Genomic DNA, 17,419 nt, shown 5'->3' with positions numbered 1-17,419 from the left:
ATACTTTGTAGGTACAGAGAAACAGCTAAAAGTTATACAAGTTCGTGGAGTTTTTAAATCCCTATAAAAATCCGATAAACAGCAGTACTGTGTATCGTTAAAAATCGCGCTATCTCCTAATTAACGAATGTAATAAACCATTTTTAACCGCAGAGTAGGGTTATGACAGAGATCTGACGATGCTCTCTAGACAGAGCAATCGTGCATTAAGTGCAAAGCGAGACCAATAAAGCTTCTAAACACTGTCGCGACGCCGTCTATTCCGCCGCCATTTTGGCATCCACCACGAGATAATTTTTACCACAATATCTCTCTAACACTGGAATGTTACTGTTGAACAGTACCCAGGTTATTTTTAACCATCATAATGACCATTAATTTATTAATGTTCTGGGCCCAGACCTACTCATAGAAGAGAGGATGCTAGTTCAATTCAGCTTGGCTGGTTTAGTTCAGTTTAAATAAATAAAACGTCTTCGTAACGTTTATTCCATGTGTTGTTTTCTAGGAAAGATGTAAATTTTCCAACATACAAATTTGTATTCAATCAATTTCTTTATGCAAAACTGACAAACCATACATTTTTACTTCATTAGTGTAGATAGTCTCGAAACAGTGAAGTGCATTTCAGCACTGAATAAAAAGTTTTGACCAAAACCTCACTACACTACCTTTTGTGGTAGGCGACGAGGCAGGACGTATTGTATGCCATATTATTCTGCCTCGTTGTCATAATGCTTCCATACCATATAGAACTAGCTTCTGTGCTTCGTAGACCCGTTGGAAACTAAAACTATATATATACCTAACTGCACGTTTTTTAACTTAGTACCTTGTATGACCCGGGTTGGCTATGCTTAGGCCAACTAGTACAAATCAAATTTAAATTAAAAGATTTTTGCTCGAACAAGAATCTTGTGTGGTCGCACATCGGACGCTAACTTAAAAGCCGCGCCGGACGCAAACGCAGAAGTGGCCTTTGCTTAACTGACCCTGGTAAAACACTAAAAATTTACTCTAATTGCTAATTTGATAAGTTTTCATTTTATCATAAAATTATTACTTCTCATCTCATATTGGAGGCATAAAATTGCAAATTTAATTTAACAGTTGTTAGAATCGATTATCCAGAATCGAACCACCTCGAAATGGCTGAAAATCTAAATATTGGAAAGCATTAATAACTTGTAACAGTTAAAAGGGTATTTTTTATCTCGTTATCATCATTATAATCATTTTCCACGGTTGACCATAGGTTCTTCAAAACTACTTCTCTTATCGATTACAGGGATACAGAGACTGCTCCAAAGCTACTGATGTCAAATCTAGTCCACCTCAGTAAAGGTAATGGTAAAAATTTTAACTATCGTTACGATGCGCCTCGTCTCTGTGTGGCTTGATCAATGTGAATCAACCCGTATGGGTAAGCATCTATAAGAAAAGTACTATTTATTTATGTATACACAAACCGGTAGGAACATCTTCGTTTAACAAACAACGAACAACGAACCCAAATAGTAGTCATTGAACGTTGTCGAACTCCATTATTATTTCTTAAGTTTAGATAAATTACCTTGCTGCTATTTTGTTTTCGTTGGCAGGAGATCCGGAATAAAAAGCTAATTTATTGAAAAACATTTTAACTGTTATGTATAAAACTTCGTTTCAAAAGGTTATTGACATTGGACTTCTGCAAATAAACCTAACACGTTTATTGTATCTTGATCATTGAACGTAACTTGAAAACATTTCCATTTTTATTTGTTTGTCGTAAAACTGCGTGCACGAAAACTCGATACCATAAATATAAGTTTTATAATACTGTCTTCAAAAAATAAATGGACATAAAAATCCATATAGCGGTTTACTTCCACCGTAGGGAACTCTTAAATATGTTACTAAACCTAATTTAACACAGCAATTTCATTATTATTGCACCTCCTAACAACAGTGTGGGTAGTAACATCAAAATGCATTTTTAATTTGCGAAATCGATTTTATTTTTTGGGTCGTTTTATTACTTCTAACTATGCTTTAGGTAAGTGGGCGCCGCTTGCGCGGTATCCGTTTTCGTCTGCTACGTAGTCTACTCGGTATGTTAGACCATCGTCACCAATGTATTCATAGAATCCTTGAACCCTAGTTCCTCCTTGAGAGTTTGTTGCATCGACAACTCCGGTTTCCGCAGCACTTATTCCATTTTCAGTCCGGTATTTGTACTGATAGCTGTTTTCGTTGATGTCGTTCTCTTGTTCGACAATTCTCGCATAGCCTTCATTGTTATAATTCTTGGTGTAAACATATTTAGCGGTTGAAACCACAGCAGGCGCTGCGGTCGAAGTTACAACGAATGGAACGTAACTAAAAAAATATGAGTTTCAGAAATTACATAGCTATAATAAGGAAATAGAATTAAAATACTCCTAAATTTAGATTTGATTCAATGTTTCATTGAGGAATATTGCTAATCGACTTGACTTTGTTAAGAAAACCCCAGTTTATAGACTAGTAGTTATAGATTTGATAATGCACTTAGGTGTTATTTTTAGTACTCAAACGGACAATTTGAGAAATAAACTATCCTATGATTTAATTGTATTTAAATAAAAGCTCAAAGCTTTTTATGAAGCGCCTAGTATATTACTATTTGCAATGAAATGGACAGAAATATTAAGAGTATATTTTTCAAATATTAAAAAAAATATTTAACAACATATGAACCCATTAACGGCCTGCTACAGGCGACGGCTTTGCTCCTACAAAGAGAAGGGGATAAGGCCGTAGTCCACCACGCTGGCCACGTGTGGATTGGTGAATTCCACCTTTGAGAACATTATGGATAACTCTCAGACATGCAGGTTTCCTCACGATGTTTTCCTTCACCGTTGAAGCAAGTGATATTTTAATAGTAACTTAGAGAAATGAGAGGTGCGTTTTGGGATTCGAACTCGGCCCTCCAAAAGTGAAGTGGAAGTCCTACCCTTTAATTTGTTATTGAAATTTGTTGCTTTCCCAGAATTATTTTAACTAGATCGGGTTAGCTGCAAAGTCGAGCATTTTTAACAACGGCTATGTTTTAATCTCGTGGGTTTTTTTTTATAGGGATGTTAAGTATCTCATGTTAATTGCCAGGCCACAAGCTGTCTCTGTGCCAAATATCGACATTGCTGAGTTGAATATATCAACCAAACAAACAAAAATACAAATGAACAGACAAACAGACACACAAATTTAAATATATGACTATGAACCAAGTTGAATGACTTTCGCGAATAATTATATCATACACGTAATAAATAAATGAAATTAAAAAAGCTTATGTGATAAATTACCTGCTAGCCCTTTGGGTTGCCAATGGGGCAAGAAGTTCTTGATGTGGCTTAAGAGAGTTATAATACTGAGGTTGGTAAGCGTAGCTATTGGGATAATAGTTTCTTCCTACGTAACTATTATAGTTATAGTACCTTCCATCATTAGAAGCACTATATTTACCACTAACATCACCATAAAGTTCCGGTCGATATTTACCATCGTCCTCTGATCTTACCGCATCTAGAAGCCCGATGGCTAAGAATACAAACTGAAAAAGAATTGTTTTATTAGTTTCATTAGAAGATGAAAAGTTTCTTTAATATTAATTATTAATATTAAGTAAATATTAATATTAAGTACCTTTAATATATAAATAAGTTTATAAAGTATACCAATTTTAACCGATAAAGATTCAAAGATAAAATTTCTAATAAGACAATATATATTAATAGGCTTTTTGAACTAGCTCCTGTAATAAATCTATACTATTATTGTAGAAGGTCATATTATCTGCTTAAATAATTGCTACTTTTATTTTTTACAATAAAAATAACATCGTACGGACATATGTAATATATTATTCTTTATTTTTAGCAATTATGGAAACTAAAATTTTGCTCTTTACTAAAATAAAGGCAATCTGCGAACTTTAAGGATTTGACGTACTACAACCGTGCTCCTGTTTATACAGGTTAGCCTTGGACTGCAATCTCACTTGGTGGTAAGTGATAATGCAGTCTGAGATGGTAGCGGGCTAACCTGATAGAGAGTATGGTTAGTCATACCCCTAATCGGTTTCTACGCGACATCGCACCGGAACACTAAATCGCTAAGCGGCACGTCTTTGTCGGTATGGTGGTCAACTAGCCACGGCCAAAGAAAATTCAGAAATTATAAATTCCCAAATTGCCCCTGCGGGGACCGAACCCTCCTATTCACTCACCGTTGCGCGAGGAAGGTCGTGAAAAATTCCCGGTTGGACCATTTATCTATCGGGATTGAGGTCAGGTAGGCTAGTCGTAGTCCGTTTGTCATATTAATTAATAATCCACGTTTCTTAAGATTTGACGTTGGAACAGCTTCCAGCTTCTAGGCCATATAAAATAATCAAAGAAGCCTAAACATCAGTACACACATGGACCTGGCATTGATTTATATATGCTACTATCTGAACCATGGTGTCAAACTTAAAAAATAAGTACTTATACAATTTTACGGAAGACCTGGTTTTCTATGTATCTGGCAGTGTCTGGTTGTTTACGTTATCTTATTTTTTTTTATTTAATAGCTTCTTGTATATATATAATTGGAATGTCGGAATCGGCTCCAACGATTTTCATAAAATTTAGTACACAGGGGGTTTCGGGGGCGATAAATCGATCTAGCTAGGATTCATTTTAGAAAATGTCATTTTATTCGTGTTTTCCGGTAATAACCGATTTGGTGCAGACGAAGTTGCAAGGGTCAGCTAGTTATATTGGTTTTGGGATAACTTGTGTAAGTTTTATTTGTTGATTTAATTTTAATGTCTACCTCGACGTCATATTCAGATAGCAAATTGGACAATACTCCATGATCCATCACATCAATAATTGTTCCATGCAAATATTCATATTCACCAAAAGCCACAAGTAACTATTAATAATTGTAGGATTTCATAATAATAATAATAATAATTTATTGGATTAAAAATGTTACACAGAATATCAATTCAACCGTAGAAAGAAAAAGAAATACAGCACAAAAAGTAAAACAATTTCAAATAAATTGGTAAACATATTTGTAAAGCTGAATGCACATGATATTGATATTTGCCTCTTATTATTGATAACCTGTGGACCCCACACTAGGCGACCTGTATCGTGTACATGGTGTACATAGTAAATTGATTTCACTTTTATATTCATTTGTTTCCACTTTCCCGGTCGTAGATAAAATCTTATATGAAGTTTTAGGAATAAGACATTTCATAAGAGTTGCATAAATAACTATTTTAAGGGTTAATATTTAATATTATTTGTGCCAAATTCCATTTGATTTTAATTTCACAATTCGGTTTTCGTTCATTCATATTAGAATTACAAACATACCTAATATCTTTTATGTAAATTTAAAATACTCAGATATTATTTTAGAAACAATATTTACTTAATTAGATCAGTGAAGTTCATTGTTTTCTGGTCTATTTTGTTACAAAATAGAATATTTATTAAAGATTGTTTGATTTTTTTATTTATTGAACTTATTTGAGAAATTGGCAGGAGTTGCATCCGCATCTTTTCGACAGTCACAATCGTTGAGTAATGTTAAGACGCCCTCCTACCACCAATGTTCCTATTTTATCACCTTAATAGCGATTATATTATTATTTATTCTTATTATTTTTAATATAATCCTTCTTTTTTATTTTTAGACATGATCAGATAATTTGTGTTTATCACGAAAGGATATGCCGTTTTAATAAACTCAAAGGTTTTTAAACAGATTTTCTACATGGTACCTAGTCAAAAAGTTACATAGTAGCTTGTAAAATATTTCCTTTCACAAGACATGATATTAGTTTTGGGAATATTTTTTGTATAGAAAACCCTTAACAACGGATCGTGTGTTCACACGGTACGTACGATACAGTGAGTGTGCATTATGATTTTTTTTTATATATGGACCAGTAAATACTTTCGAGTAGTAAGAATCCATGCGTTTCTATTCGATTTTTAACACATTCTTTTCTACACACATAATATTTGCTAATTTTCAAAAATTATCTATGTACCTCTGCTCTAACAGGGTTTCAGATTCACAAACTTTAATCATAGATTAGGACTTTATTACTTAAAAACTCCAAATCATTTTCTTGAGAAAACAAACAAAAAATACTTCGATAATAATAGAGAAATTATATTTTCTAACGACTTAATATACAACCACGTAATAAAATCAGTACTCACCACTATCGACTTCATTTTACCTAGACCTTGTGGGACTAAAAACTAAAAAGACAATGGTGGCCTAGTCATCCCATCGGTTGATTTTATACAATCATCAAAAATCCTAAATGGGCGTTTTATTGCAAGAATTAGATCGGGGCGCCGAATAAGTAGAAAAAGTCATTTACATTTTACATTTGCTAAGGTGGCATTGAGGGCGGCTTATTTGGGCACCTGAGATGTAAATTACGCCATCAGCCGCGCCCAGTGGCTGAAGTTCGATGAGTCCGCAAAACATAATAAATAATTTAAAGTATTCCCACATTGACTTCCGGCAACTAGTTCTCCTTAGTTTTATGATTCTATAAAAGCGACTTAAGTATGCGGTGACACGGTAATTAAATTTTATTGTTATTGACTTTTTGACACCTTAATTTAATTAAAGAGAATAAGATAGGTTATTATTAGTAGAACATACTTTAGTAATGCTAAAGAATAACTATTATATCGTAGTTGAAACCTAAAGATGATGAAATAGAGTGCTATGCGCAGATTGAAAAAGTGACCGCAGACTGCGGTGAGGATCATAAGGAACAGGAGCAAACTGGAATCCAACCTACCTCGTTGGTCCAATGGTCAGCTTGTTTAACTAGGAATCCATGTTCTGACGTATATTTACAAACTAAAATATTAGTCACCATCATCAACCTTTTAATATTCTACTACTTGAGAGTGATGAAGAGCTTAGCCACAATAAATTGGGATAACTTAGAGGGTCTACGGTTCCCTAATTTGTGTTGGCGGAATCATCCTCAAATATTTTTTTAATCAAAAAGTACCTGTCTTTTAAGAAAGAAAGGCCAAGAAACTCTGGTTTTTTTTTTTTTAACTGGCAAGAATATAGATATGGTACAAATAAAAATGTTTTTTTTTTAATTGCGAAATAATTATTTATTACCAAACTGCAATAAACCCCACAAGAATGTATTCGAAGCAGGTCGCCTTTGCTTTTAATTTTTTTTTAACTATATTTGTAATTTCTCCTTTACTACGCAATAAAGATGTTTAAAGAAATAAATAAATAAGGATTTTAGTATTTTTTTCTTTTTCTTTTCAAATGTCACCTATTAATATCACATGCAATCGCTTAGTAAATGGATACATAATTTTTAGTAATTAAAAAATGGCCACTAATATCTATCAAATATCTAAATAAATAGTTGATTATAAAAACAATATGATTAAAAAGATAGATATGTCGTAATATATATTTTGTTTTTTTATTTATTTATATTATATTCTAACATAATTGCAGCTACATTATTTTCATGAAATAAGCCTAATTATACAAAATATAAAAAATATAAGGCTTGAAAATAATTTAATGACTAAAAAAGAGGGTAGATAGAGTGCTTGTCAATGAAACAAAAAATATTCCAAATATTTTTTATTATAAGTTAAGGTCCGCTTGCATCACATGTGATCAGAGTATATAGCATCATAATTTATATTTAGATAAAACTAATTTCATTCCGAAACATCATCCACAATTCTTACAAAAACTTCATATTCTAATTTTAATTTATTTGTTAAGGAATTCGTTACGGTACTTAAAACTTTACTTCCTCTGAAATTATAAATGGTTCCTAATTTCTCTCCTTCTTTTATCTTAAGATATGGTGGGTACCTGAAAAAAAAACAAATTAAAATGTTTGAATTCAAATATTGTACAAATTAGAAGTAGCTTGATTCGTGTTATAATAATTAGGAATAAAATATAACAAGGCATAAAATATAGACAACTGTTACCCGCGACTTTGTCCGCGTTGGTTTTTTTTAAGCTTATTTGTTAAGTTGTTTATTCTTGTAAAAAATAGGGTGTAGTTTTTTTTTAAAATAACTTTTTCTTAAAGTTTTGTTTTGGTGTAGTCTTTAATTTTTTTTTACTCGCGTTTACTTCGAATTACTATTTTAGTACTGTTTTATAAATACCTTTGATGATAAAACTATTAATTTGATAAGAATTAATATTAACTAATGTAACCCATTTTTTTAAAATCAATTTGTTAAGCGTTTTTTGGTAAAATTCATTCCTATACTTTCGAAGCTTATTGGGCACGAACAAATAAAATAATATTTCCTCTTTATAATATTAGTTTAGAGTACGAGACATCGTTATAAAAATCAAATCAATAACCCAGTAGCATGATGGTGTAATATTTAATTAAATATAAGTACGCTTAATAATTGTTTTATTTAGGATAATTTAATAATTGTTTTTATTGGTGAATAAAAAAGAGCCATAAACTAACATTACAATAATAATTGATACCTATGGTTTGCAAGTTTTTATCACTTATGTCTCTTTTCATTAAATAATAAATTAATGAAAAGAGACGGCTGCACGGTCATATTGTTTTAATTAACTCCCCAACCCAGTTGATTAAAGAAGAATAAGGTGTATTAACAAAGGTAAATCTACAAGTAGACTAATTTAATATTTTTATTTCTTTTAATATTACATTTAATCTACATAATTTTTTCTATTTTTGTCAGATAATAATTGTTAAAGAATTATTAATATCAAATTATTATTTATTTATTTTATTATTGGTAAAGTAAATAAATGTTTTAATAAAATAAGTAACCACATAAATAACGATATCCCGATTTTATTTTCTCTCCCTCAGCTAGACTTTACAAGTAAGTATTCTGAGAATTTGGATTCTTGGTGTTTACTTTACTTCAATTTTGTTTAACTACATTTCATAATAATACAGTTTTCACCTATAATTAATGGTTATAATGACACTAGACACAATTTCTAATTCTTACAATGTTATTTTTTTTAATAAATGTTGTTACAATTAATTAATGGTGTTTCTTCTGAATAAATGTATTAATAAATTAAAAATAAATATATAAATAAGTCATTTACTTACCGGAAAGGTTATCTACAAAAATTTTGAATAGTTTTTTTTTATTATTTCAGGTTTAGGAATGTGAGGGCTAATAATGTGAGGAACTTTTTCGTTACAGTAGCTTATGTAATTGAGTAGTTACGAAAGAAAAACAAATCATTTAAATACAAGGTTAATTACGAAACCTACTATTCTAAATGCTTTGAATGATAAACGATATTAATTAGATTTTGGTTAAAAATTGCGTGGTGCGATTTGCGTGGTAGACTGGTATTTATATAAAAGCTTAGTGAATATGAAATTTATTCAAACGTGAACAATAGTAGACGCTATAAGTGATGATATCAAAATTAAATACAAATCGTAATAAATTCAGTAGTAGTCGACGGAAACTTTTACGCAACGTTTAATTTTGATCTCACATTATTTGTGTACGTTTAATTATTATTAACTTTTCACTGTTTAATTATTAACTTTTCACTAGATCGGGAATTCGACTGATCTACAGTATCTAAAGTGTGACTGGATACAGTTAGTTCTAGATATTAGTGGTGTTGATAATAGGAGGATTTAAAACCGACTTATATGATATGCTTGAATACTATAAATGGTTGTAATTTAAAATGTTCACTTAAGTATTGCAAGTCATTTGTTTTACTGTGATCCTTTTCATTAAAGCTCCGAATTCCGCCGCATAAAATCTTTATTCAATTTTACTTTTATATGGGGCGACGAAGTAAAGCAAAGACGAAGTAGGTTATCTACCAATTAAATGAAATTTCAAATTGCGTAAGCCAACAAGCGTAGACGTTGACAAAACGTTCGATATGTTTTATGTGTGTTTTATATAACGTCATTGTTCTACGGGTTAAATTAAAAAGTTTCATCGCGTTTGAATCGGTCATAAAATAGTTATACGGTCATACAGTTTGTGCCGTTGGTTGCTAAAATTAATCTATGATGAGTTGGTACTAGCTATATAATGTTTATTTAATAGTTTTCACATACCTTATTTTTTAGCTACTGCTGGCATTATTGGCCCATAAGGGCAATTAAAAGGGTGTGCGATAAAACTGAACGTTTATAATGTAGATCCTATTAATGTAGATATTTAAAAGAGCAGTTAAGGCCCATTATATTGTTAACGACTTTTAATAGTATGTATATACTTACTCATTTATTGTATGTTAAAGTATTTAATTATGTAAGTGTTGTTATTATATTATATATTAGTTTATTTTTATATTTATTTATTTATTATATTATTTACTTTTTATCTATTTGAGCACACTAGTTTATGTATTAGCATGTAGTTATTTGCATGTATGTATTTTAATATTTGTACCACCAGCAGTCTATTCTCCTCTTCTTTTTTTTCCTAATTCTAAGGTTGCCTGGCAGAGATCGCTATTAAGCGATAAGGCCGCCTTTTGTATTACTACTTCTTTCGCTGTTTCTGTTTTTGTTATATTTTAAATGTTGTGGTATACAAATAAAGAGTTTAATAATAATAATTAATAATAATAATCCTATGACTTATTTATCTATTCTAACCTATAAGATAGGCCGCAAAGAACTCGCAATGAATTTAAAATTTGATGTTTAATATATGAAAGCTTACTTTATTTATAATATTGATAAATAATCCCAGATTGAACTGGTTGAGGTCCCAGAGGGAGCAACCGTTTTTAGCGGAAATATTCCAAACTATATTGTCATTAACTCAACTAATAGGGCTCTGAAGTTTCAGATAGTTATAAGTTAGAATTCATTCATATTTACAAAGGAAATTGAAAAAACAACCAGTTTGCAGGTATTTTTCTTACCTGAAACATAATTTCATATATTCTGTCTCATGGAATATAAATCTAAAGATAATTCTACACTCAAGCGCAGGAACCTGCTCATTCGTACAGAGCCAGTCATTATCAAAATAAAGTTTTTATATACAATATTTTCCTTAAGGCTTCCAATTTCAGCTACGGCTTATATCGGAAACTAGGAGCATGTACAATGTACATTCATACTATTATTATAACTATACCTGTCGCAGTCCTGTTATTACCTTTTCGCACTAAATCTGCAAAAACAGATTTAAATAAAATTTAAGAAGCAGATTTCATCATCCTGCATCATCCTGCATCCTGGACTTAGATATTTTTAACAGCGGAATGATAAAAAGGGCCCTGGGAATATTTTAATAAATTAATATTCCAAAACAGCACGAAAGAAATCACGGATATCAACTTGTTTTAGGTCGACTATTGCAATTACTACTTAAATACTTCGATATCTAGACACGCTGTACGATTAAAAATAAACTGCAACACGCTTCAATGTTAAACTAAAAATGTTCATCATCATCAACCCATAACCGGCCCACTACAGGGCACGGTCTCCTTTTAGAATGAGAAGGGTAGTCTACCACGTATTGGTAGAATTCACTCGCCGTTGAGAACATTATGGAGAACTCTCAGGCATGCAGGTTTCCTCATGACGTTTTCCATCACCTTTTAAAGCAAGTTATATTTAAGTTGCGTAAATTATAGCTACGAAAAGTCAGTGGTACGTGCCGGGGCTCAAACTCGTTCTCTACGTAAGGAAAGACCAAGCCTTACCCACGAGCCTACACCGCTACGTATTACTACTTCTTCGCAGTACTGTATGTCTATGTTATAATTATATTGAGTTTATAATTATTATTTTATCAGCATTGGAGCAGCGTGGTGGGTCTATGCTCTAAAACCATCTCCTATTAGAGGCGAGGCCGGTGCCCAGTAGTGGGACGTTAAAAGGCTGTGGATGATGATGATACTTATAGTAGTCATTACCGCTGGAAAAATCGAAACCCTCACTAAGACTCTTTTATGAATTTCTCTAACAGAGAATTTCTTAGAGAAATACTACCTTCATTTTATTATTGTTGAAAATATATATCCTTCGTTCATAAACCCAGAAGTAGTATATATTTGCTAGATCTTCCATTTAAGCGTAATTACACTCAGTCCTAACAATCTCACCAGAGATATGAGATGTTAACTTTTACATCACTTGAACAATACAAGTTTCTTTCTTTTTCTATAAAGTAATACTTGACGGACTCGTCAAAAGGCCAACTGAGGACGGTTCCTGATTGACGTACTTGAAATTGAAATCAAACCTATAAAAAAAACCCTTTGCAGAGCACGCAATAAACTCGCCCAACAAAGTGCAACCCTGTGTCCATCAACCTAAGACGTAGGTGTTAAACCTCATGTTTTATTACACCGGCAACACGCCCTTCAGAATGGAATTAGTGATGTTTTTTTAGCGGCAGAAAAAGCAATAATAGGTAGTACTTGCAAGGCCGAGCTCTGTCACAAAAGCTCTACTACTACAGCTAAGGGTCAGTTTTCATTCGTCAACTGAATCAACTCAATGTGCCATTTAGAAAGCGAAATTTTCTTTCATTTAATACGCTACTCGCTTATATTATTGTCTAAAGACGACTAACAAATTATTGTATTTTAAAGATGCACGGCTGACGAGTTCTAAACCCTTCACCTTCCTTCCCTTCACTAAACTTAAATTACAGATCCTAAGCAAAATTAATATTCTCTCGATTAGAATAGGACTATTTTAAACCCACTAAAATGTTAGTTACTTTAATTCAATTACAATAAAAACATACTTCTACGAGACCATAACATATTCTTATTTTGTTTAAAGATATTGATAAAGAACACAAGGTTTCTTCTATGATATTCGTTTGCGCTAATAAAGAGTTTCTCTAAAATATGGGGTAAAAGGTATGTTTGAAGATTGTATGAAAGTCCTATGTTTTATGCGTTAGAGACTTTTTGTAATTTAAAGTTGATATTTTTTAAACACTTGCTTTAACGGTGAAGGAAAACATCATCAGGAATCCTATATGCTTGAGAGCAAAGGCATTTTAAGTTCACAAATCGTCGTGACTTGCCCCTTCTCATTCTGCGAGGAGACCTTTGCCCTGTAGTGGGCCGGTAATGGGTTGAGAATTACATTAATAGCCTATAACTGACTAAGGCTATAATAAATCAACGATGTCTCTTAGTTCACATACTTATTGATATAATTATTCAATATATAATATCATGTACAAGTAACAATACTGTTTCCATAATAGTTTCATATTACCCAATCGATAAAACAATAAATATTAAAGAGTTCCGTGAAGGCATCGTTATTAGCTAATAATTTAGTCAGTTATAGGTCTCAACTCTCAACAGGATCTTTTTAATGTTGGAATGTGCTTGAAATGCATTCTAAATAGAAAACCGGTGGATATTATATATGGAATTTTAAATTAATTAATGAAAATTGCTTTAGTTGGCATAGAGATGGTCTAGCATCTTCTAGCAACAGGTGACAATTAATAATAGTGTAATTATATTCTTACGCAATATAATCGATAAAGTTAATGTTATCAGACTTAATAAAACCAAATATTTAACAACCGGTCCTAATGAACAGCCTTGATGCCAATACATCATATCCTAAAAGTATTAAAATAACTGCTCTATTTTAGCATTGATTTTCGGAAAATCCTCGAACAGTGACCTCGAACCGGAACCCATAAAGGTCAACTGACGGATGATAGCAACAGAGGCATACCGCGCGATTATAAAAACAATATGACACCAAATAAAATATGCGTAAGGTCAATCAGTCAACCTGATCCAGCAAGCCTGGCGCATATACTGCCGGATCCGATTTTCTGTTGTAGCCATCACTTTGATGTATTTATTTCCAATCAATCTCAACTCGATATTTTACATAAAAAACAGTGTATTGATTAATCGTTCAAGTCACACGAGTGAAATTAATTCCACTTTTCTTCTGGACATTAATCGAAGCAGTGTTTGATTTTTTAATACTTGATTAAGGAGAAAATTTTAAGTCTGTAACATTCCCATCTATAATGGTACTACTACTTACTAAGGGATTTCCGTTGACTCTAAAATATAAACAACACCATATACTTACTGTGTAACAAACTCCGTGTTGTTTTTGGCTTCAGAGTCTACAACTTCACATTTCATGGTTACTTCACTGTCGGGTTTTATTTCATTAACGTTATTTTCAGTTTCCACTACAGGATCCCCGAGATTTAATATATTTGGCGATACATATTTACTTATTATCGCCTTAATTACACTATATAGGAATGGATACCGTGGTGCATAAATTTGGTACCCTATGTAGTCGTTGGAATCTCCTCTTTCCAAATGTTTGTAGGTACCATCAAATGGATACACTCCTTGTTGGTATATGTAAGAGTACTTTCCCTCGTCTGTTGGTACATATTTTCCTTCCGTTAATGGTCTGTAGTACTTTCCATCGTCATAGTAATCGTATGTTTTATGTTTGTATTTTCCACTGTCGTAGGGTGAGCATTGAACAAGGGCCCAAATCGACACAGCCAATATCTGAAATTAGAAAAAAATAAATTTTATATTAAATAATTAAATTGCAAATTCCTTACGGTTTTTATTAATTAGTGCTTGGGTATACCGATACATTTGATTGCGACATGTTATAGACAAATTTCTTTACTGTTCAATCAAATAATTTCTTTGGAAATGTAAAAAAGGAGATGAAGTTTAAAAACGCAATCTGGATTTCCATTCATCCCTAAATATCTTTTTGTTTATACAGTAGTACAGGAGTACGGACGAAATTTACCAGCATACAAACAGAATAAACAAACATAAAATTCGTAGTCCTATAGAAATAAAATAGGTAAGTAAATAAGTTCTAGAAACGCTTTGTGTAACTAAAGACATTGCTAATAATATACCTAGATAATAAAATTAAATCAATTCAAGTGATAAACACTTTAAGTTATGTTTATTTTAAAGAAAATGGCTTACATTGTAACTTGCCTCGACCTATACAGAAAGGTGAAGATGTAACATTAGGCGCATTCTACACACTTATATTTACCGTGATCTAGGATGGCAACAATTTGATAATGATCTACGTAATGGATGATCCATCGAACAATCAGTACACTCATCTAAATACTTAAAGTGGTTCGCGTAAAAATGCCATTAAAAATCTATTAGTAAAGAGAAGAAGAAGCCTTACCTAGAAGTTAGTTTATTTATTTGTTTGATGAGGATGAAAGTTTGTATGGGGAAAGATTATATTTCAAAAGATTAAAAATGTACGTGAACGAAGCTACGAGAAAACGAGAAATAGATAGAAAGTTAATGAAACGAAATGAATGTGAACGAAGTTATAAAAGTTTCAATATTGCCGTTAAGATAGATTCATTTTAGTGATGTAACATTCCAGGAACATGCCAATATTATTCCGTACAGATTTCTGTTTTAGGGCCCTCCTCTGAACCTTTTAAAACTCATAAATTTTCATTTAGTTAGGTAATCAATATTTTTTTTAATTTAAAAAATTTATTTAATATGTACCTATTTATGAGAATAATTCGTTTTTATTATCATTATTATTACAATTTAATGAAACCTCCGAGAGCAATGACTTTTAGGCGCCATCTTTTCGATGGATTCACAAAAGATTTCATAGGTATTAAACATGATGACCTCATTCGTAATTATTTTAGTTAAAATAATAAGCAAATACAGGTTAAGTCTGTCTAAGTAGTTAAGGTTTTGTAAGCATACCCATAAGTAATCTTTCTTTAAAAGATTTAATGAAAAGGAACGACTTATGAAGTACTAGATGAGAAATACTATTCATTAATTTATTCTTATAATTATAAATAACATCATCCATAGCCAGGCAATATAAATTTATGTATACCAATCCTAAAAATCAAGCATGGTGTCCGGTTGAATAAAACCTTGATAATCAGTAGAACAAGTAAAAAAATTTTTAAAATTAACTTACAGTAATGCGAAATGTTTATGAAAGTACTACTGACTCTTTAATTAAAGCATAGCTTGAAAAAACAAGCAAACGAGTTCAAAAAATATTAAAAGATAATATTATTACATTAATTATTCAAACTTGTCCGTAAAAACCTGTATACACTTATTTGACCTGCGACCTCTCTGTTTTAGATACATCTAATACATATTACTAGCTAAAATTGATTTAGTGAATCATATCCACCGCAAAACACACAAGCAGACAAAGTTATAAGTTAACTTTACAAATATCTTCAGAATTTAATTTTAAACTAGTTCAGTCATGCAATTTTCGTTCAATTAAACTTGATATAACAACATTTAACAATAAATAATACTTACAAATTTTCCCATGAGCTTCATTTTCTTTTAATTGGTAAGAGTGAGTGATTTAGTCCAGTGATATTTTTTTCTTATAGTGTTTTATCGCACCTCGATTGGTACAGGTTGTTTACTCCACAGATTATGTTTTGGATCTGAAACTAGATCACATAATGTGTCATAAGTAAGCAGTTTTTTAGTTAGATAACAGCCAATATTCGTCAAAAATATTTTATTCCTCATTGCCTTAATTAACATTTAGATGTATAATAAATTTTGTTCGAGACATACCAAAAGTGGATCAGAATCCTCAAATCAGGTGTGACGAGGTCAAACAGAAAGAATTAGCATAGCTCATGACATTATAATAGTTTACAGAGAGCGCGACAATATTGCTCCCTCTATTCGCAATAAGTAGGTACCTACGTCGGTTTTACTCCTAAAATACCTTCATTGAACAAGTAGCTTCGACACGACCGACAACAACGTCGTAATTCTCTTTATTGGAATGTTTGAAAAGCCACTTCATACATCGCCTTGCATAAAATAAAATGCATCCATCGTAAAATGCAACGTTATTAGCATGGAGGATCTGCATTCCTGTGACCTTACATTAGGCATTCATATTATTTGTTATTTCATAATAAAGAGACTAAATAATAATAATCCTTTTAGTGCGATTAAGAAACTATTATCACATTACGCTTCTACGAAACTGAACACCAAATTTAAAAGCCACAGTTAACATATTTTTACCTAATTCTTGGTTATTTTTCACATCCGGTTAGTGCTTGACATTTTGGTAACAATATTTAAATAAAAAAACAAAAACAAAAATGCCTCGAAATGTCAAATCATCGTTCACTCCAAATACTATAATTGATGGGACACACTACACTGATTTAAGATTAATATAGACAGAGATCTGTATCAAATTATTTTCTTATTTATAATGTCGAGGTGTGCTTAAAATTGTATTTTAAAGTGGTTTGACAGGAGCGTCACAGTCAGGAGGTGATATCTAATATCA

General features: G+C 31.7%; 2 protein-coding genes across 3 annotated transcripts; both read right to left on the bottom strand.

Annotated features, from left to right (window-relative positions):
- Window positions 1–2,027: 2,027 nt before the first annotated feature.
- On the bottom strand, window positions 2,028–6,275 carry LOC120625907 (cuticle protein CP14.6-like). Its single transcript, XM_039893175.1, has 3 exons — window positions 6,261–6,275; window positions 3,333–3,580; window positions 2,028–2,361 (listed from the first exon to the last, which is right to left on the bottom strand). The coding sequence occupies exons 1-3, from the start codon at window positions 6,273–6,275 to the stop codon at window positions 2,028–2,030; spliced, it is 597 nt and encodes a 198-aa protein (XP_039749109.1).
- Window positions 6,276–7,671: 1,396 nt separating this feature from the next.
- LOC120625906 lies at window positions 7,672–17,205 on the bottom strand. 2 transcript variants are annotated; one of them, XM_039893174.1, is made up of 4 exons: window positions 17,146–17,205; window positions 16,411–16,550; window positions 14,165–14,607; window positions 7,672–7,926 (listed from the first exon to the last, which is right to left on the bottom strand). In XM_039893174.1, the coding sequence occupies exons 2-4, from the start codon at window positions 16,429–16,431 to the stop codon at window positions 7,767–7,769; spliced, it is 624 nt and encodes a 207-aa protein (XP_039749108.1). In that variant the 5' UTR covers window positions 16,432–16,550; window positions 17,146–17,205; the 3' UTR covers window positions 7,672–7,766. The 2 variants fall into 2 exon arrangements, with proteins under 2 accessions (XP_039749108.1, XP_039749107.1); XM_039893173.1 differs by lacking the exon at window positions 17,146–17,205 and adding an exon at window positions 16,681–16,779.
- Between the last annotated feature and the right edge of the window lie 214 nt (window positions 17,206–17,419).

This window comes from Pararge aegeria, chromosome 8, assembly GCF_905163445.1.
Source record: "Pararge aegeria chromosome 8, ilParAegt1.1, whole genome shotgun sequence".
NCBI classification, from domain to species: Eukaryota; Metazoa; Arthropoda; class Insecta; order Lepidoptera; family Nymphalidae; genus Pararge; species Pararge aegeria.
The sequence above is the reverse complement of the archived record's forward strand: the minus strand, read 5'-3'. Positions and strand labels throughout refer to the sequence as shown.

What these genes read in the sequence shown, in the direction of transcription:
- LOC120625907 (XM_039893175.1), bottom strand. An exon ending in GCAACCCAAAGGGCTAGCAG is followed by an intron (nt 2,362 to 3,332) that starts GTAATTTATCAC and finishes ATATTTTTTTAG; the next exon opens with TTACGTTCCATTCGTTGTAA.
- LOC120625906 (XM_039893174.1), bottom strand. Translation starts at nt 16,431, where the DNA reads ATGAAGCTCATGGGAAAATTT. An exon ending in TGAAGCTCATGGGAAAATTT is followed by an intron (nt 14,608 to 16,410) that starts GTAAGTATTATT and finishes TTCTAATTTCAG; the next exon opens with ATATTGGCTGTGTCGATTTG. An exon ending in AACACGGAGTTTGTTACACA is followed by an intron (nt 7,927 to 14,164) that starts GTAAGTATATGG and finishes TTTTTTTTTCAG; the next exon opens with GTACCCACCATATCTTAAGA.